A 15,331-nucleotide genomic window follows, 5' to 3' on the forward strand; every position below is an offset into this window, starting at 1 on the left:
TATTTAAATTGACTTTTGCCTCTTTCGTCACGAAACAGAGGACTAGAAGGCTTTCGTGGCAATAGACAAAGTGATCTTAATCGACACGAAACGATATTTTCAGATTTCGGGGCAATAGTGAGTCGAGCCTGTCGCGTCACGAAAAGGATTTCGTGGCAATAGATTTAACCTTTCATGATAAACCATTTTAACATCTACAATAAATCTAACCATAAAATAAAATCTGCCTCAGTGATGGAAAAGAGGTAAATGCTACCATTAAATGCACTCAATTCTTTTATCGATGTAATCTGTGATTTTGGCGTACGTCATTGATGTATTTCTGGGCTTTTCACTTTCAACCACGTGTAAGAAGGGAACTCGTTGACACATCTGCTATCGATTTATAAAAAAGAAAAACAAGAGTAGTTTCGGAAATTCACTCCGATAAAATAATTCATTTGATGAAACTATCCATTATTTTGAATCCAACAAAGCTACAAACGCTTCAACCAAACATGGACACATGGTTCGTGAATTTTTACTTTCAAATTTTCAGTTTCACGCTATTTCAATCTGTTGCCTCCCTTAGTCGTAACTTTCAGTTTCAGACTTTGAATCTGCAGACGAACTTTACATGTTTACATGATGGAAAGCGGTGTTGCCGGTTTGGACAAATGTGGCCTGACGTGAACTGGGATGCGGTGCTGCCATCTGCCAATGTTGAAAAAAGATTTACGTAGTATAAAATATAAAATAAGATAGCCTTAGCCCATTACCTTAGTCCATAAAATAAAACATTAGTTTAACTCAATCTCATAAAAGAAATTCGAAATGATGACATGATTCAATTTTATGCAACGAAGTTATTTTACACTTTGCCGTTGAGTGTAGGTCCAGAATTTCGAAAAATATTACTTCAGACGCAATGTTGAACACTTCCCCCAGACATTTTCGCTCATTCTCTTATAAACAAAATTCTTGTGTGATTTTAATTCAAAGGACGAGAAATAAGTAAGTTCAGATGATCTTCCGTTAGATTCACGACAACGTGAGTGTACAGAGGTTTCAATTGTATGTCTTTGGGACGGTATTTCAGATTAATGAGGCCATCTGATTCGAAACGAAGATAACCATCATCAAAAAGCTTCTGTCGATTTGGAATAACATCAACCGATGGATCGTGATAGAGTGTTCTGTATCGCAAATGCTCGGCCAGAATGTTCGGCCGGACGACGGTCATGTTGAGTCGCCGGATACGTCGATAAAAGTCGTCGTCATCCAATCCCAGTCCCCAAAAGGCGTTCGAGTAACCATTGGCACGGACGAAATCAACCGCCGAAATAGCAATGACTCCACCCCCGAAAAGGAACATTAACGACACCGGCCTGTTGGGATAAAATAGGAACATCAAACATTTAGTTTTACAACAGATTTAATTCTTAAGTGATTACTTGTAATCGTGAATATCGATAACGAAAGACATTTGACGTGGTCTGCCGACTTCCGGACACGAATAAATATTGCGGTCGTCTTCCGGCAGGATATCCACATCGTGAAAGATAAAACACTGGAACGTGTCAGAGCGCTGGGCCTCAATGAAACCAACATTTAACAGCATGCCGCGGTTAAAAGGTAATCCATCTGTTTGTAATTATGCATGATTGATTACAATTATGACATAATGATTTGATTACCAACAGGTACCGGTCTGCTCGACAACGAAAATGGTGTAGTCGAGTTGCTGTCGCTGAAGGAACGGATGCATGTAGTGAAGAAAAACTGTCAAATGTTGACTGCGATTCCGGAAGGGCAGGATAATAGCCACTTTGTTCCGAGATTGGCAGTCCTTCGGTCTGTATGATCCGCCTTCAATCAATCCAGCACTCTTCATCTTGTTATGGAAGGCGTCCTGTTGAGAGTTTTCCAGTAGTTCCGGAATAATTAAAGATAAATCCATCCAGCCGACTAAAACGTAGCATTTAATAAAATTAATCGTTCCGTTGAATCGTTTTAAGATGAGATTATACCTGAGAGTGGTGAAATGAGTGGACAGAGTGTTGAAAAATTATTGTTGCGACCGGTAGGACTTCTGGTAGGTAATTCGCTGGATATGGGAAGATTATTTATCAACAGAATCAACCAAAACGTGAACAAAATAGCCACGATGACTACGGTTGTTCTTGCTGTTGAGACGACCGACATCCTCCGTTTCATATCACTGCCCATATTTCCTCGCTGCCATGTCCTAAATGAATGAAAACATCAGCGATTTGAAATTCAATGGATGAAATAACGCGTTTGTATTGACAGTAAAAATCGATTACAACAAATGTTCAATTCATTATCTAAATTCAGCTAAGCAGGTTTTCACTCTGGTTGATTGGCTAATAATTTGCTATTAAACCAAGCGATTTCGTAAGCGAAAGGAGCGTCGTCACCCAACAACCCGGTGGCTTTTCCCACACCGACCGACCAAGGATTCCTCTTGGAATCGAAACGGACTAGTCCGTAGTTTTCAAGCGATTGGAGGATGCCGGCCAGCTTGCGATATTCGTCCAGCGAGAAATTTCGATCCACATTTTCGTCGTCACTTCCGTTGGGCAGATGGATTTCGACGCTCAATTGCTTCACCTTGTCCATCATTCCGGATTCAACGATCTGAGGTAAGACCCGCCATTCAGCCGTCTCGACGTCAATTTTCAGATAATCAATGATTCCGTCGTTGCCATCGCCATGGCCGGAATTCAACATCTTGTAAATGGATTCCAGTGTCCGCGATTTGACGCCCGACCGGCCGTTCCAGACTTCACTGTCCTCGCTATCCAAAGCGATCCGATAAAAATGGATCCACTCGGAACGGTGGTGATCGGAAATATTCATGGAAGGATCGAAGGCGTACACTTGACATCCGTATTTCTCCATCGTCTCGTCGAAACTCCACTCGTTGTTGATGCCAAACGAGTAGACGACACATCCGCCCAGAGATGGAGCGAGATGGGGCCTGTCCAGACAAACGGCCTTCTGTCCGTCAATCGCTGGAATGCTGTCGACGGAAATCATGACTCCGCCAAAATCCTGAACTAAATTGCAAGCACCGGAATTGGACCAAGACAAATAGTCGGTGAGTTGCTCTCCGGTGAGCGTGTCCATGTTGACTTGTGTCCAATCGACGAACGGGTAAGCCGTCGATAAAAACAAACTGTCACCGTCGCCGATGACGTCATTAATCCTGTCACTTTCATCAGGATCGACCAGCAGGACACTGTAAAAGATCAGATAGGCAAGAGAAACGGCGGCGGACGTCGTCAACAGCGCCAGCGTCTTCTTTCTACGGCGCACGAGTGGCAACATTCGCCTTTTTCAACCCACACGGTCAGCACGGAAACAAATCGGATTAGTGTCAGTGCATCACGACTATAAGGTTATCACTAATTTTGGCCAATTTCAATTAGACGACATTGATTGTTATTTTGGTGTTAATAGACTTGGACATTTTTCTTACCCGAATGTTGGCTATTCGCAGGCCTTTTGGTATCGATAGACAACTTCAAGTAACTATCGGATAAAAACGGAATATCAGTTGCAACTAACAAAAATGTGACGTAAAAATAAATTTGTGAGCGAAAGAATTTTAGCCTTCAGGTTGGGAAGGGAGGAGTTTAGAAATACTTTCTTCCAGGGGTAGTTCCTCGCAGGCAGGTGAATTTGGAGGGAACTCTGTGATGGGTTTATAATGATGATCTCTTTTTAATTTTTACGCCGGAAGGAGGAATCGAATGGAAGATGCGGAATTGGGGGGTGTCGATGTCCGAAGAGACGGATGACCGTAACACATCAATCATTGTGACTGATTGCAATTGTATCGTGTATAGTATTTCCTATTTCATTAATAATTATGCTTGAGTTATTTGAGCTACCCAATGATTTCAAGAGGCTACCAGCATCATCTTTCATCGTTATATTCAGATTATTTTTATATCTACCCCACGGGCCACTGAACGAGGAGGTGCCGGTGTGGCGGCAGGTCTTTCTTGGTCAAAAAATTGTCTAGTTGCACTTTGCATCAAGTGCTAAATAAAATTCAAATATTTTCGAATGTGATGGACTTTACCCACAGAAAAAGTTGTGACGTACAAAACCAGGTCTGATTTGCAGTCGTTTGACAAATGAGATTTTTAAATGAACCCTTACTGAGAAAAAACAAACAAAACGGAGAGAAAAAAATTCTAGTCAACCGCCTAGCTCAGAGGAATAAACATACATACCCCGTGACTACGTTACGATTTATAATCAACGCCAGCACTGAAAATTGTCAAAAAGGAAGATTAAGGATAAATTTTTTCCTACCTTTATGCATGAAAAATACAGCCAGACAAGAGATCCTTTAAAACTCGATTGACGATGCATTCGACTGCATTTCCAATGCAATGGGATGCTATTTATTTAAAAATAAATAGAAAATGGGTTACGAAAAAATATTGAGAAACAACAAGTCATGAAAAGTTGAAAATGAGACACTGGGTAAACCCTAATTGTTATAATAAATGGGAGAATAAAAGGATTACATGTAGGCCTAACCCTGGCATTAAAATATTTAGTAGGGCATCACAGAAAAGTAAAGGAAATCATTACCCGAGCAACGATTGTTGCTGATGACAGATTATTAACACCTGAACAAGAAAAGCTTGCAAATTGTTTGCTGGCTATATGGCTGGTTCTGGCCTCAAATCTGCGAAAAAGAAAAAGGTTACATTAAGTGCAAACAAACTGCCATACCTCTATTATTAGAGCAATCACATTATGATAAAATGCTAACTAGTCAGGAACTGACATTTCACAAATTTGGACCAGGTTTGATTCTTCTGTAGCTACCACAGTCATTCTATTTGTATTCTTATTTTTATTTACCCGCTAAATAGCATGGAGCAGAGAGTGGAGTATGACGGTTATCAAAAACGGAAAAACCTTGTCACTGACTTTTTCGAAATTTTCAACTAAAAGAGAGCAGACGACACTTGTCAAATTTTCTTCTTACTGCAATGATCTTTCATCGTTATATTATTATTCAGATTAGGACCTTTTTTTTATATCCATCCCATCACGGGCCACCGAATAACTTTCATTGACATGATCTGAGTGATAATTATAGAGGGTTAAGGTTATTCAACATAGCCTTGAAGTACTATCTACATGGATTTAATTGACTTCAACACATACCGTAGATAAAACGAGAAACAGTAATTATAGCGTGGATCGGTGTGGATTTCTTATGTGCACTTATGACCAAGATTGGGGTGTTTATAACCTTCGGCTTGAATGTCTGATGTATATATGCAGAAGGTTGAGCTATAGACTTGGAAGAAATCTTCTGATTTTCGAAGTAGACCGCATTAGTAGCTATCCACTTTTGAGATTTAATTGAATCAAAAGAAATGTGATGACAAGTTAATAACTCGACTCCGACGGGGGATTCAACAATCATGTGTCCTCAGAGCAAGTCGTACTACATGTACATATTCAAAATCCCTCAGACCCTGCAGACTCACATTGGTGTTAATCTTTATATTTAATCGCGACGAACGCAGTATGCTAGGCTAAACAACTTCATCTTTTAGTTCTTTTAATATTTGAATATCGAGTGATTTAATATCATACACTGGGAACAGCACAGCACTTTTCATGCAATCACAATTATGTTATTATTTTTTAATTCAATTTAGATAACATGATTTTGAAAGAGTGTTGGTCAACTCATTCGATTGTTGACAAAGACCAGGTCATAGTATCCCTGTCCCATTATCAATCCGGCACTGTTGAATCCGTTGGCCCTCATGTGACTGGTGACTTGGTTGACTACTTGCTCGTTGCGTGACGTTATCTCCACTGTCAGCGTCTGATGATGGGGGAAAATTATAGACGAATCAAAATAATAAACAGCTGAGAAAACCATAAGGTCTCACCTTAATGTCGACAAGATGCCAGGGCACATGAGAAAGAATTCGACTCTCGGCGCCTTCGACGTCGAGGCTGAAGTAGTCGATGCGGGTCCGTCCCACGGCCAGTAGAATCGAATACAAGGGGAAACACTGGACTACAATCAGCCGGATGCCCTCCTTAATAATTCTTTCGGCCGATTTATTCGCCTGCTGTTGGTCATCATCGTGCCCAAAAATCTTTCCCGCCTCGTAATTCGATTCAAATGAAACCTATAAATATACCAACATCGAAGTGTGATAAATGGTGTTCGATATAATGATTGCCACAATTTAGAGTTGCTCAAGGTACTTGGGTTGGGTGCGGTTCGGTAGCGAGGCAAACGGGTAGAGCCCAAGAGTGTCGCTGTTTGGCTAACAGTTTGTCGAACGATTTCCGATCCGGTTCGATGAGGATGCCCTTCCACTGCATGTGCCGTTCCATGTACAACGTGTTGGATCCGTGTTCGCCATCAAACGCCCCGCATTCAACGAAAAAGCCTCCAGTCTTTCTCAAATAGGACGAATTGTAGGCTATCATCAAATTGAAACAATTGCGAAAATTCTGATAATATAGCTCACTTGGTTGTGGAGGTGCGTTAGCGCAACTTTGGATTGGGCGGCCGACGGGTCAGCCACTTCTGGGTGAGACAAATTGAGCGGAACGTTGGGTGGTGAAGGCCGGTAAAGATACTGACTCCGGATAAGTTCGATGACGCAAGGATGATCCTGCTGCAATCGATTGGCGTTGGCGTAATCTGTCAGTCACCAACATTATTGCAAAATGAGTCACTCGAGACCGAACTCATCTATAAAAGCAAAACAGTCAAATATACCGATAGTGCATTCAGGACCGGGTGGTGACACGGATGTCACCCACTCTTTCCCGTACTTTTCGTTCATTAAATTCAAAAGCAATTGATGATTTTTGAAATGGCGAAGCGAAAACAAGGGTATAAGTAATAAAAGGAGGATAACAATCACCCTTTGCTGTAACTTTTTTAATCGTCGCCAAGTTTTCAGCAACGCCATTTGTCTACTGTTATGAAATCTTGTTCGTGTTTAATTTGATGCGCACATCGTGGTTGGCCGAATACAACTGCTCGATAGAGCCTATACGTGGTATAGGGTGCTGCTGCGAGTCAAAACCAAGAGCAATAGGCTACACGTACATTCCCATTTCACTTTGATGCTGCTTTATACCCATTATATCCTTGGGCTTTAACATGTTAATATCGCTACGTACTTTTTTACTTGAGGCTACGTACGTATTACAGCTGTAGTTGTGAAGAATGTTCTGGATCTCACACACATCACAATTCACGCTTGATCGAATCCACAGAAAATGTGACGAAAACAAACTTTTGACAATTCAACAAATCACCATTATCCACCTGACGTCCTTCTACTTGGAATTGCGTCATAGCACATTGTTGCAGCAAGAAGTAGAGAGACGACCATCGTTGGTAGGCTATTATACGAGAAAGGGGCTATATAAGAACTCGTTTTACTTTTCCAGGTATTTTCTCCCCCCAACCCTGCAGGCAATGGGTTTTCCATAGTGATGTCGACACTCGTAAAATTATTTGGTTAAACCAATGGACGACGTTTGATTTCTTTGCCGGCAACGACGGAGCCAACCGCGTCATATTCAAAAAGAAAAGTGGCAACTTTGCAACCGAATCGCCCGCCGAATCCTGAAGTTACAATCTAAATGACACTCACATCAAAATGTATGACATATTACCCGAAACGTCAAATAATAAAAAGGGGCAGTGGTTTGGGATTCGAGTGACGTAATAATCGCCGAGGAGGCTGTTCGCGTGTGTAACTTTATCACCGCGATTCGAGCGCGTCACAGATTTCATGAGCGTGCTGGCCTATACATCAACTGAAAGGATTACATTCACGCCGATTACGTGGCGTTGCAGCAGATGACCAAACTGCTCTACAATGACTTGTGCAAGAACTCCAAGAAGGATTTGAATTTGAATTGCATTAAAAAAAAAAGACTTGGTGGAAAAAATTGTTCAAGTTTCACTTTGCTACAAGAGTTTCAAGTTCAAATATTTCGGATTGTTAGACAAAGTTGCGGGGTACAAAAACAGGCCTGATCTGCAGTGGTTCTACAAGTGAGCTATTTAATGAACCCTGACTGAGAAAAACAAAAACAGCAATAGGGAAAACAGGTTCAGTCAACTGCCTATAACTCTGGAACGAGCTCTGGAATAATCGTACTCCGTACTATACATAACGATTTATAATAAACACCACTGAATAGTCAGAAAGGAAAAATAGAGATGAATGTGTCCTACCTTTATGCCTGGGAAATATACAGCCAGGCATCCACAAGTGGCAACCATCTACGGAAAAGTTGAATCACCCAGGAGGAGATAGGTAAAAGGGAGTCCTCGTGAATACCCCCACACTCGCATGGGCGTACACGAGGACATTTAAAGAAAGAGGAATTGAAGAGATGCTTAACTCGGCCGACTGTGGAAGTTTCTCCAATTAAAGAGGAGGCTGTTTATCTAAATAAAAAAATTTCAACAGTTACGAAAAATATTTACAGAAACAATAACAAGCAAGGAGTTGAAAACAAGACAGCAGATGTAAACCAGGGTTAAAGTACCCTAATTGTTATTAAACAGGAAAATTGAGGATTTTCATGTAATTCACTATAAGTCATGCATAATCACAAAATCTGGCAGGTCCCATGCATGTTAATAAAAGTAACGAAAATTATTACCTAAGTGATGATAGTGCTGTGATTGTTGCTGATGGAAGGAGGTCATCGGTCAAATCATATGACTGGAGGTCCAGCACAAGCGAAGCTTTCCTGTTATGATGGCTGGCTCGCTCAGGCCTCTCATATCTGCACAGAGAAAAGGTTACATTATAGTGCAAATAAACTGCCACGCATGGACAAGGGGATATATAATGCTATGGTCTGGAAGTAACAATTCACAAACTTGGAACAAATTTAACTAGCTTCTATTAAAGCTCCCATAGTCATCCCATTTTTATTCTCAGTATTTACCCGCCAAACAGCATAGCTGCATAGAGAGCATGGAAAGCTGCGACACCAAAGTTCACATAACGATAACCACATTTTTGTAGTTTTATTTTCATGCATCCACGTCTAAAAAGTGATTGTTCCGTTTTTCTTTGAAATCTTATAATGTCGATTAGTTTCCTTTTCGAAATAGTTGTTTACTTGTAAACAAAAAGCAGACAACACTAACCGTCTAATAATTAGAAATAGTTAAGATATCGATTAGTATTTAAAAAATCGAGCTCCCCCCTTAAATGTCAAAAGTCGACGATTGGATTGGCGTGATAATTGATAATTGATACTAATCAAATGCCCAGAGCCCATAGGATTATACATTGCGCCGGTTACCATCAGCGAAAAGTCGTTTAAATGTTACCTTCATCACGGTATATATATAATGTTCATTAATATATAATGTTCTAGGTTTGGATTATTTTTCAAACACGACGTTTCATGTGAAATAAATGTATATTCAGTCTTTAAAAGATTTCGGGGGCAATAGAAAATACAAGAGGACAGTGATCTCGAACCAGCCGTTTGTAAGGATGTTTCGCCTTCTTGTAGATGGGGTCGTCTTTGTTCATCCTGTTCCAAAGGTGAACACCCACCACGTCCTCCGTCAGCCAGCTGATGGGCTTTTCCTCCGTTTCGTTGGTCAATGGCTCATCGAATAATTTCTGCATCTCGAAGTGGTGAACCGGATGAAACGACGGTGCCGGAAGAACATTAAAACCAGGGCAGCTGACGTATTCCAGCGACTTACGGTCCTCGGAGTGGCACCACTTTTTCAAGACGCGGAAAATCAAATCAGGTCCGTTGTAACCCCACAAGTCTGGCCTGTTAATAAGAATATAATTAATCATCATTCTGATGGAACCAGCATCGTTAACGTGACAGTAAAAGGAGCTCGTGACCTAAATTTACTATCAATTAAGTAATCAAGCAGATGGCGCATTTATATAAAAATTGCACCTGAAGTTGGTGACAAAGTCGTCGATGGCCAGTTCGATGAACGGATGTTTTGCGTCCGCATGGATCACGTTGTTGTTGACAATTTCGCGGTCGACGGCGGCCACGAAATTGCGATAAGACGTGACGGGGCGCACAAAAATGACGTCGAGATCGAAATAATAGCCACCGAATTTGTACACGGTCAGCAGTCGCAGCGCGTCGCTCAGATTAACGACGTGATACGACCCTCTGCGCCAATTTGTGCATTGATACCAATGCTCCATCAGTGTTCCTGCCATGTATTCATCCACGTTGATGCTAATCAGCTGGACATTGGCGTAGTTCTCCACGAGTTTCTGTACGGTATCCAGACTGGTGTTGATTTTCACATCGGTAAAAAGGACGTTGACGATCAAATTCGGGTTATGCAAGGCGAGCGACTCGACGGTGCAAGCCTGTCGATAACTCAGCGCACCGTTGCCCGACGATTCTATGAAAAAGGCTTGATGCTGGCTAAGAGGAGATTTCCTTTTACTGGTGGAGTCAATTTCCAATTCCGGCTTTGTGCATGGCAAAGTGCAATTTGATCGGCCGCAAATGTCCTTTGCCTGCTTATTGGGGAGCTGACAGCAGGTCGCTCGATCAACTTCCGGAGTGTCACGAGTATTTGTCTATAAATGCAATAAACAAATTCATTCGTTATATATCATTTGTATTGAACGTGACGAGGTTAATAGTATATAACTGTAAAGTCTTAAATAAGTTTACAACGAAGGCCAATTGAAAATGCGAATTGGAAAATGTCTGGACAGCCGTGGACAGCTGGACAGACTTACTTGCAGGTGAATATTATTTTTCCACTGGATTAAAATGATGAGACAAGTGCTGATAATCAGACAGAGGAACTTTGCAAATCGGCGGCCGAAAATAAGTCGGCAACTTAATAAAGGGCGAAATCGACAATTGATTTTCCAGCTGCGGCATATGGCACTTGAAATTCGAGACACTACTGTTCTGTTCCTTGAAGAACTCATAACAATAACGTTATACTTCCGTGATGGGTATATTATCTATTTAGAAGGTATAACGAAAAAGGTGGAACGTTCCACCAGCAGTATGTCAGTGAAATTATATATTCAAAGACGCAAAATGTGCAATAAAAATGAAACAAAAGTGTTAAACGTGTAAAAAAACTTCGATTTTTTTATTGCCAATAATCTCCTTTGTACCTTTCACTGATAATCTATAGGCCTACTAAGCAAATTTCATTTCGGACTGCCTCAGACGTTTCTAAATAATATCCTTTCCAAACAGTTATTGACGCAAGACTATCTCAAATGGTTTCTGTTCACTTTTGTTGCCATGACTTATTTTCGCTTAAAATAAGGAAAGGCGGGCCACACGTAGAGGAGACCGGGGCTAGTTGACCTAAGGGTAGGTCGCTCTTTTCTGATTGTATTTAATTAAAATTGAAGTGGAGCTTTTTCAGGATATTCATATTTTTTAGTTTTACAATAAACATGTTTTAACCAGCGTACTGGTTGTCTGCTGTAAAAAACAATGATTTAGAAAGGGAAAAACAGATTTTTTTTTACGAAATTCCAACTTTTTTCAACGCTAATAATTTTATCTCCCACGTATTTGGTAATTTACTAGAATTTATTATATTTTGCAAACAGAAAGCTTATTATCTTGGCTAAACGTTGTGTATTTTTTGTTTTTATTTAAAGGTCCATAACTATTTTATTTTTAAATAAGAAGCCGAATAGAGGAAGATCATGATGCGTACCCCCCTTATTTGCAAACGCTCTTGCGGATTTCGCCATGTTTGCCCCGAGTCCGTTTTTCCCTCGTGCATTTTTTATGGGGGAAAATAGTATCTCGCGAAACCGTTAATTGTATAAATCAACAATTTACACTAGGATTTGACATAGAAATTAAGGGAAAAATAGGTATAAAACGCGGGAAAATTTATCGATGTGCTCATTGAAAAAGAGTGGGGATCCCCCATGAACGAAACTGACCTTCTTTTATTCTTAAACATAAAATAAGCTACGCCTTCTTTATAAGAAGGCGGAGCTTATTTCATGTTTTGTTCGTGGCCTGTTAGAGGGGGTCAATATTGCATCACTATATTTCACGTATAGTTCTAGAAGAAAATTTAAATTCCAATTAATTCATTTCGTTGTTGCATCTCTCCAACGTCAAACGTGCGAAGTAGACTATACGAAAGAATTATAGACAATATAAAAATAGGGTCGAGAAGATTCTGTGCATCCCTCTGTTATATTTTCTGACAGATGAATAAAAGAATTGGGTCATTCCCCCCTAAACTATACCTAAAGAAACTTCCATGCGTGACTGTGGTGGTGATTATAGGAAACAGGAACTTACCAAGGTTGCCAATTTGCCATGGAAAGTCTGTATTTACAAGGCTATTAACCTGAAGGCATGAACTCAGTTTCAACTACGCGCGCATGGGATTCAATGCGCTGGACAGCATCGACTTATAAATATCGGTGTGCCTTGAAGAGAAGCTGATTGATCGTTATTATCATCATCAAAATTGGTCTGTGTTTGTAAATTATACATTTCATCCAGTCCTGAGGACATTCACGGTGGACTGACGAAGAGATATAAAAAATACGATAATTTGGCTGGATCTAATTATTGCACAGCATAGCATTCCGGCTACATGGGCGCAAAAAGGTAGATCAAAAATAGTTTTGACGAGTGTTCAAGAAGTCCATGGTAGATCACATCATCAAATTAAAATGAGAAAAATTCAAAATCGACCATGTTAGGCAAATTTGATCATATTGCCAAGGTTATGCTTGTCTTTGAATTTATTGAATTTTTTTATTTTTTTAGACACATCACAAGAAACAACTGAAACATTTTTATACATCGAAAAGAATGATTTAAGTAAACAGTTCCGATCAAAAGGCAGCATTAGCTATATCATAAGCATCTTCGAAAAATTGAAAATAGTACAAGAAAACTTGTTGGGCTTAGGGAGAGTAGTAAGGGTTGGCACCATTTTTTATATTTTCTTTCTCATTTCCCTCCATCAATACCTTTTTATATCTTTTGGTATTAAAAAAGAGCAAAAATTCTTTTATCTTGAACGTATTTTTTTTAAATTTTATTAGTTAAAACTCCAGCGTTATTAAAGTTATAATCCGAAATAAAAAATGACACAACATGCCCCTACAACGGGTCTAGTTGCCTTCCCCTGTAATTCTAATGGGAGAACAGCCGATACGGGGGTTGATTTGAAACCTCGATTTTGATCAAATAAATCATATTAACAACGATTTATTTTTTCAGTGTGGTTTTTATATAATTCCCTTGATTCGTTTTTTATATCCATAAGTAATTTGAGCTAATTAAAAAATTCAGTTATTCTCAGCAATGGCAATTTTCCATAAGCCAACTAACCCTACGGTGAAAGGCAGAAATAGCGCAAACAAGGTCGTCTACAAAAAATTTATTTTAAGCCCCTATAAATTATTTTTCTGTCTACGCCTTTACATATAGTCGATAGAGGATAAAATTCTCTATTTCACTAGTATGTTTTTATATCTTTATTATTATTCCAAAAGAAATTATTTGAAACAACCTTTTGAAAAATCTTACATCACAAAAGTCAAGTGTTTTAATTTTTTATCTTCAGAACAGCTAGTCATGTAGGTCTTGAAATTTCTAATATTAGTACGCATGATAATGATCCACACATGGTTAAAAACTCAATTTTTAAAATAAAATTCAGAGGTAAATAATAAGAAAAGAGCGACCTGCCCCCAGGCCTTTTAGCCCCATTCTCCCCTATTGGAATATAAGTTGCTCTTTCAAATAAGAAAATTTTTTCAATGCTTCACTACTGACGCTTCTTGAAAATGAAGTCATTTCCCACCTTATCCCCTTCCTCAGGGTATGGTGCGACAATTTCGTATCCCTTCTGCTCCATGTAAGCTCTGATTGTTTTTCTATCCTCTCGGACATGGTCGATTTCCATGGACAAAGTCTATAATAATGACAGCGACGCACGCAGAAAAGAATTTAGCGAATAAAGAATAATTATCCGCATTTGAAATAAATTTGGAATGGGACAGACAACATTTTGTACCTTGATATCAACTCGATCCCATGGAATGGTTTTCAGTACGGTAAATTCGTCACCTTCAATGTCCAAACTGAAATAATCGATTTGCGTCCGATCGAGGGCCGAAAGAATGGAGAAAAAAGGGAAACATTGAACGCGGACGCTTTCTTCCCGTTTCTCGTCGATTGTTTCATTCTGCGAAATGCGGCCCAAGTTGAACGCTTGATTGAACACTACCGTCCTTCATACAAATTGCGCATTAATATAAAACATTATGCAAATCTTTTCCAAACATTTATAAAAGTATTTCCAATTATAAGGAATAATTCATATACTTTGGAAAGGGCGAAGTACTGAGACAAGCCGGAACAGTCCAAACTCGGCGGTTTTTTTCCAATACTTTCTTGAAATTTTTGGGATCGCCTTCGATTAAAACTCCTTGCCATTCCAAATCGAGCTCCATGTACAAAGTATTGGATAGGATTTCACCGTCCAATGCTCCGCATTCGACAAAGAAACCGTTTTTCTATTTGAACGATATTTAGTGATTCAATAAGCATTTTGAAAATTTACTATTCAAGCGAAGACTTTTAAAGTTATTCGTTGTTGTATCTGCGTAAACAGGCTTTATTACTTGGTCTTTCAGAACATCCAAGATAACATCAGTTTGGCCCTGAGAAGGATTATGATTCTTTGGATCGTACAGGTGAAGTTTTTTTTGAGACGGTGGAAACAAAAATTTTTCACGAATTATCCTTAAAATGCACGGATCGTCCTGTTCCAACGCCGATTTCGCCGAATTTATGTAGTCTTCATGTGAGTGAATAAATTTAATTTTAAATATATATTTATTCTAACCAAATAATAATGAATGTGAGAAATACCTATATCACAAATTGATACTTGAAAGGACTGACTGATGTAATTACTGATGTTAAGGTAACAGTAGCGAAAAAAGAATAACGCGCAGCCCACACTTAACACCGTCATCAATGCGACGGGTCGACCTTTCGCAAACGTATACCATCTCATATTTTAGAGAACAGTGCGGGGTTATATGAATGCTGTCGATTGAGAGTGAGCACCGCAAAAATCGCTTCCTCACTTATAACTATTCAATTGTTGAGTGATATTCCAAGTGAAAGTGTACAAGCGGTGGGCATCAACCACACCTTTATACATGTTTGCTATGACCGCCTAAAGGTGCCTTTTTGTGCTCATGGGCAATGTATATAATAAGTATACCCCGGTATACCCAGTAAACCG

At 39.6% G+C, this 15,331-nt stretch overlaps 5 protein-coding genes across 5 annotated transcripts; all 5 read right to left on the reverse strand.

Annotated features, from left to right (window-relative positions):
* Nucleotides 1–169: 169 nt before the first annotated feature.
* On the reverse strand, nucleotides 170–4,357 carry LOC124315429 (beta-1,4-N-acetylgalactosaminyltransferase bre-4-like). The gene is made up of 6 exons (XM_046781102.1): nucleotides 4,330–4,357; nucleotides 2,010–2,227; nucleotides 1,687–1,947; nucleotides 1,434–1,623; nucleotides 759–1,367; nucleotides 170–693 (listed from the first exon to the last, which is right to left on the reverse strand). The coding sequence occupies exons 2-5, from the start codon at nucleotides 2,206–2,208 to the stop codon at nucleotides 971–973; spliced, it is 1,047 nt and encodes a 348-aa protein (XP_046637058.1). The 5' UTR covers nucleotides 2,209–2,227; nucleotides 4,330–4,357; the 3' UTR covers nucleotides 170–693; nucleotides 759–970.
* On the reverse strand, nucleotides 2,241–4,129 carry LOC124315471 (probable methyltransferase-like protein 24). The gene is made up of 2 exons (XM_046781170.1): nucleotides 3,485–4,129; nucleotides 2,241–3,337 (listed from the first exon to the last, which is right to left on the reverse strand). The coding sequence occupies exon 2, from the start codon at nucleotides 3,331–3,333 to the stop codon at nucleotides 2,350–2,352; it is 984 nt and encodes a 327-aa protein (XP_046637126.1). The 5' UTR covers nucleotides 3,334–3,337; nucleotides 3,485–4,129; the 3' UTR covers nucleotides 2,241–2,349.
* A 1,256-nt stretch (nucleotides 4,358–5,613) lies between the features above and the next one.
* LOC124315536 lies at nucleotides 5,614–6,888 on the reverse strand. The gene is made up of 5 exons (XM_046781278.1): nucleotides 6,791–6,888; nucleotides 6,537–6,712; nucleotides 6,268–6,462; nucleotides 5,943–6,188; nucleotides 5,614–5,875 (listed from the first exon to the last, which is right to left on the reverse strand). The coding sequence occupies exons 1-5, from the start codon at nucleotides 6,855–6,857 to the stop codon at nucleotides 5,729–5,731; spliced, it is 831 nt and encodes a 276-aa protein (XP_046637234.1). The 5' UTR covers nucleotides 6,858–6,888; the 3' UTR covers nucleotides 5,614–5,728.
* A 2,600-nt stretch (nucleotides 6,889–9,488) lies between these two features.
* LOC124316023 (lactosylceramide 4-alpha-galactosyltransferase-like) lies at nucleotides 9,489–10,259 on the reverse strand. Its single transcript, XM_046781759.1, has 2 exons — nucleotides 9,982–10,259; nucleotides 9,489–9,846 (listed from the first exon to the last, which is right to left on the reverse strand). The coding sequence occupies exons 1-2, from the start codon at nucleotides 10,257–10,259 to the stop codon at nucleotides 9,489–9,491; spliced, it is 636 nt and encodes a 211-aa protein (XP_046637715.1).
* Nucleotides 10,260–13,840: 3,581 nt separating this feature from the next.
* Nucleotides 13,841–15,097, reverse strand: LOC124316024 (protein Star-like). The gene is made up of 5 exons (XM_046781761.1): nucleotides 14,950–15,097; nucleotides 14,700–14,875; nucleotides 14,401–14,591; nucleotides 14,090–14,306; nucleotides 13,841–13,987 (listed from the first exon to the last, which is right to left on the reverse strand). The coding sequence occupies exons 1-5, from the start codon at nucleotides 15,095–15,097 to the stop codon at nucleotides 13,841–13,843; spliced, it is 879 nt and encodes a 292-aa protein (XP_046637717.1).
* Between the last annotated feature and the right edge of the window lie 234 nt (nucleotides 15,098–15,331).

Source organism: Daphnia pulicaria, chromosome 11 (assembly GCF_021234035.1).
Source record: "Daphnia pulicaria isolate SC F1-1A chromosome 11, SC_F0-13Bv2, whole genome shotgun sequence".
Classification (NCBI taxonomy): Eukaryota; Metazoa; Arthropoda; class Branchiopoda; order Diplostraca; family Daphniidae; genus Daphnia; species Daphnia pulicaria.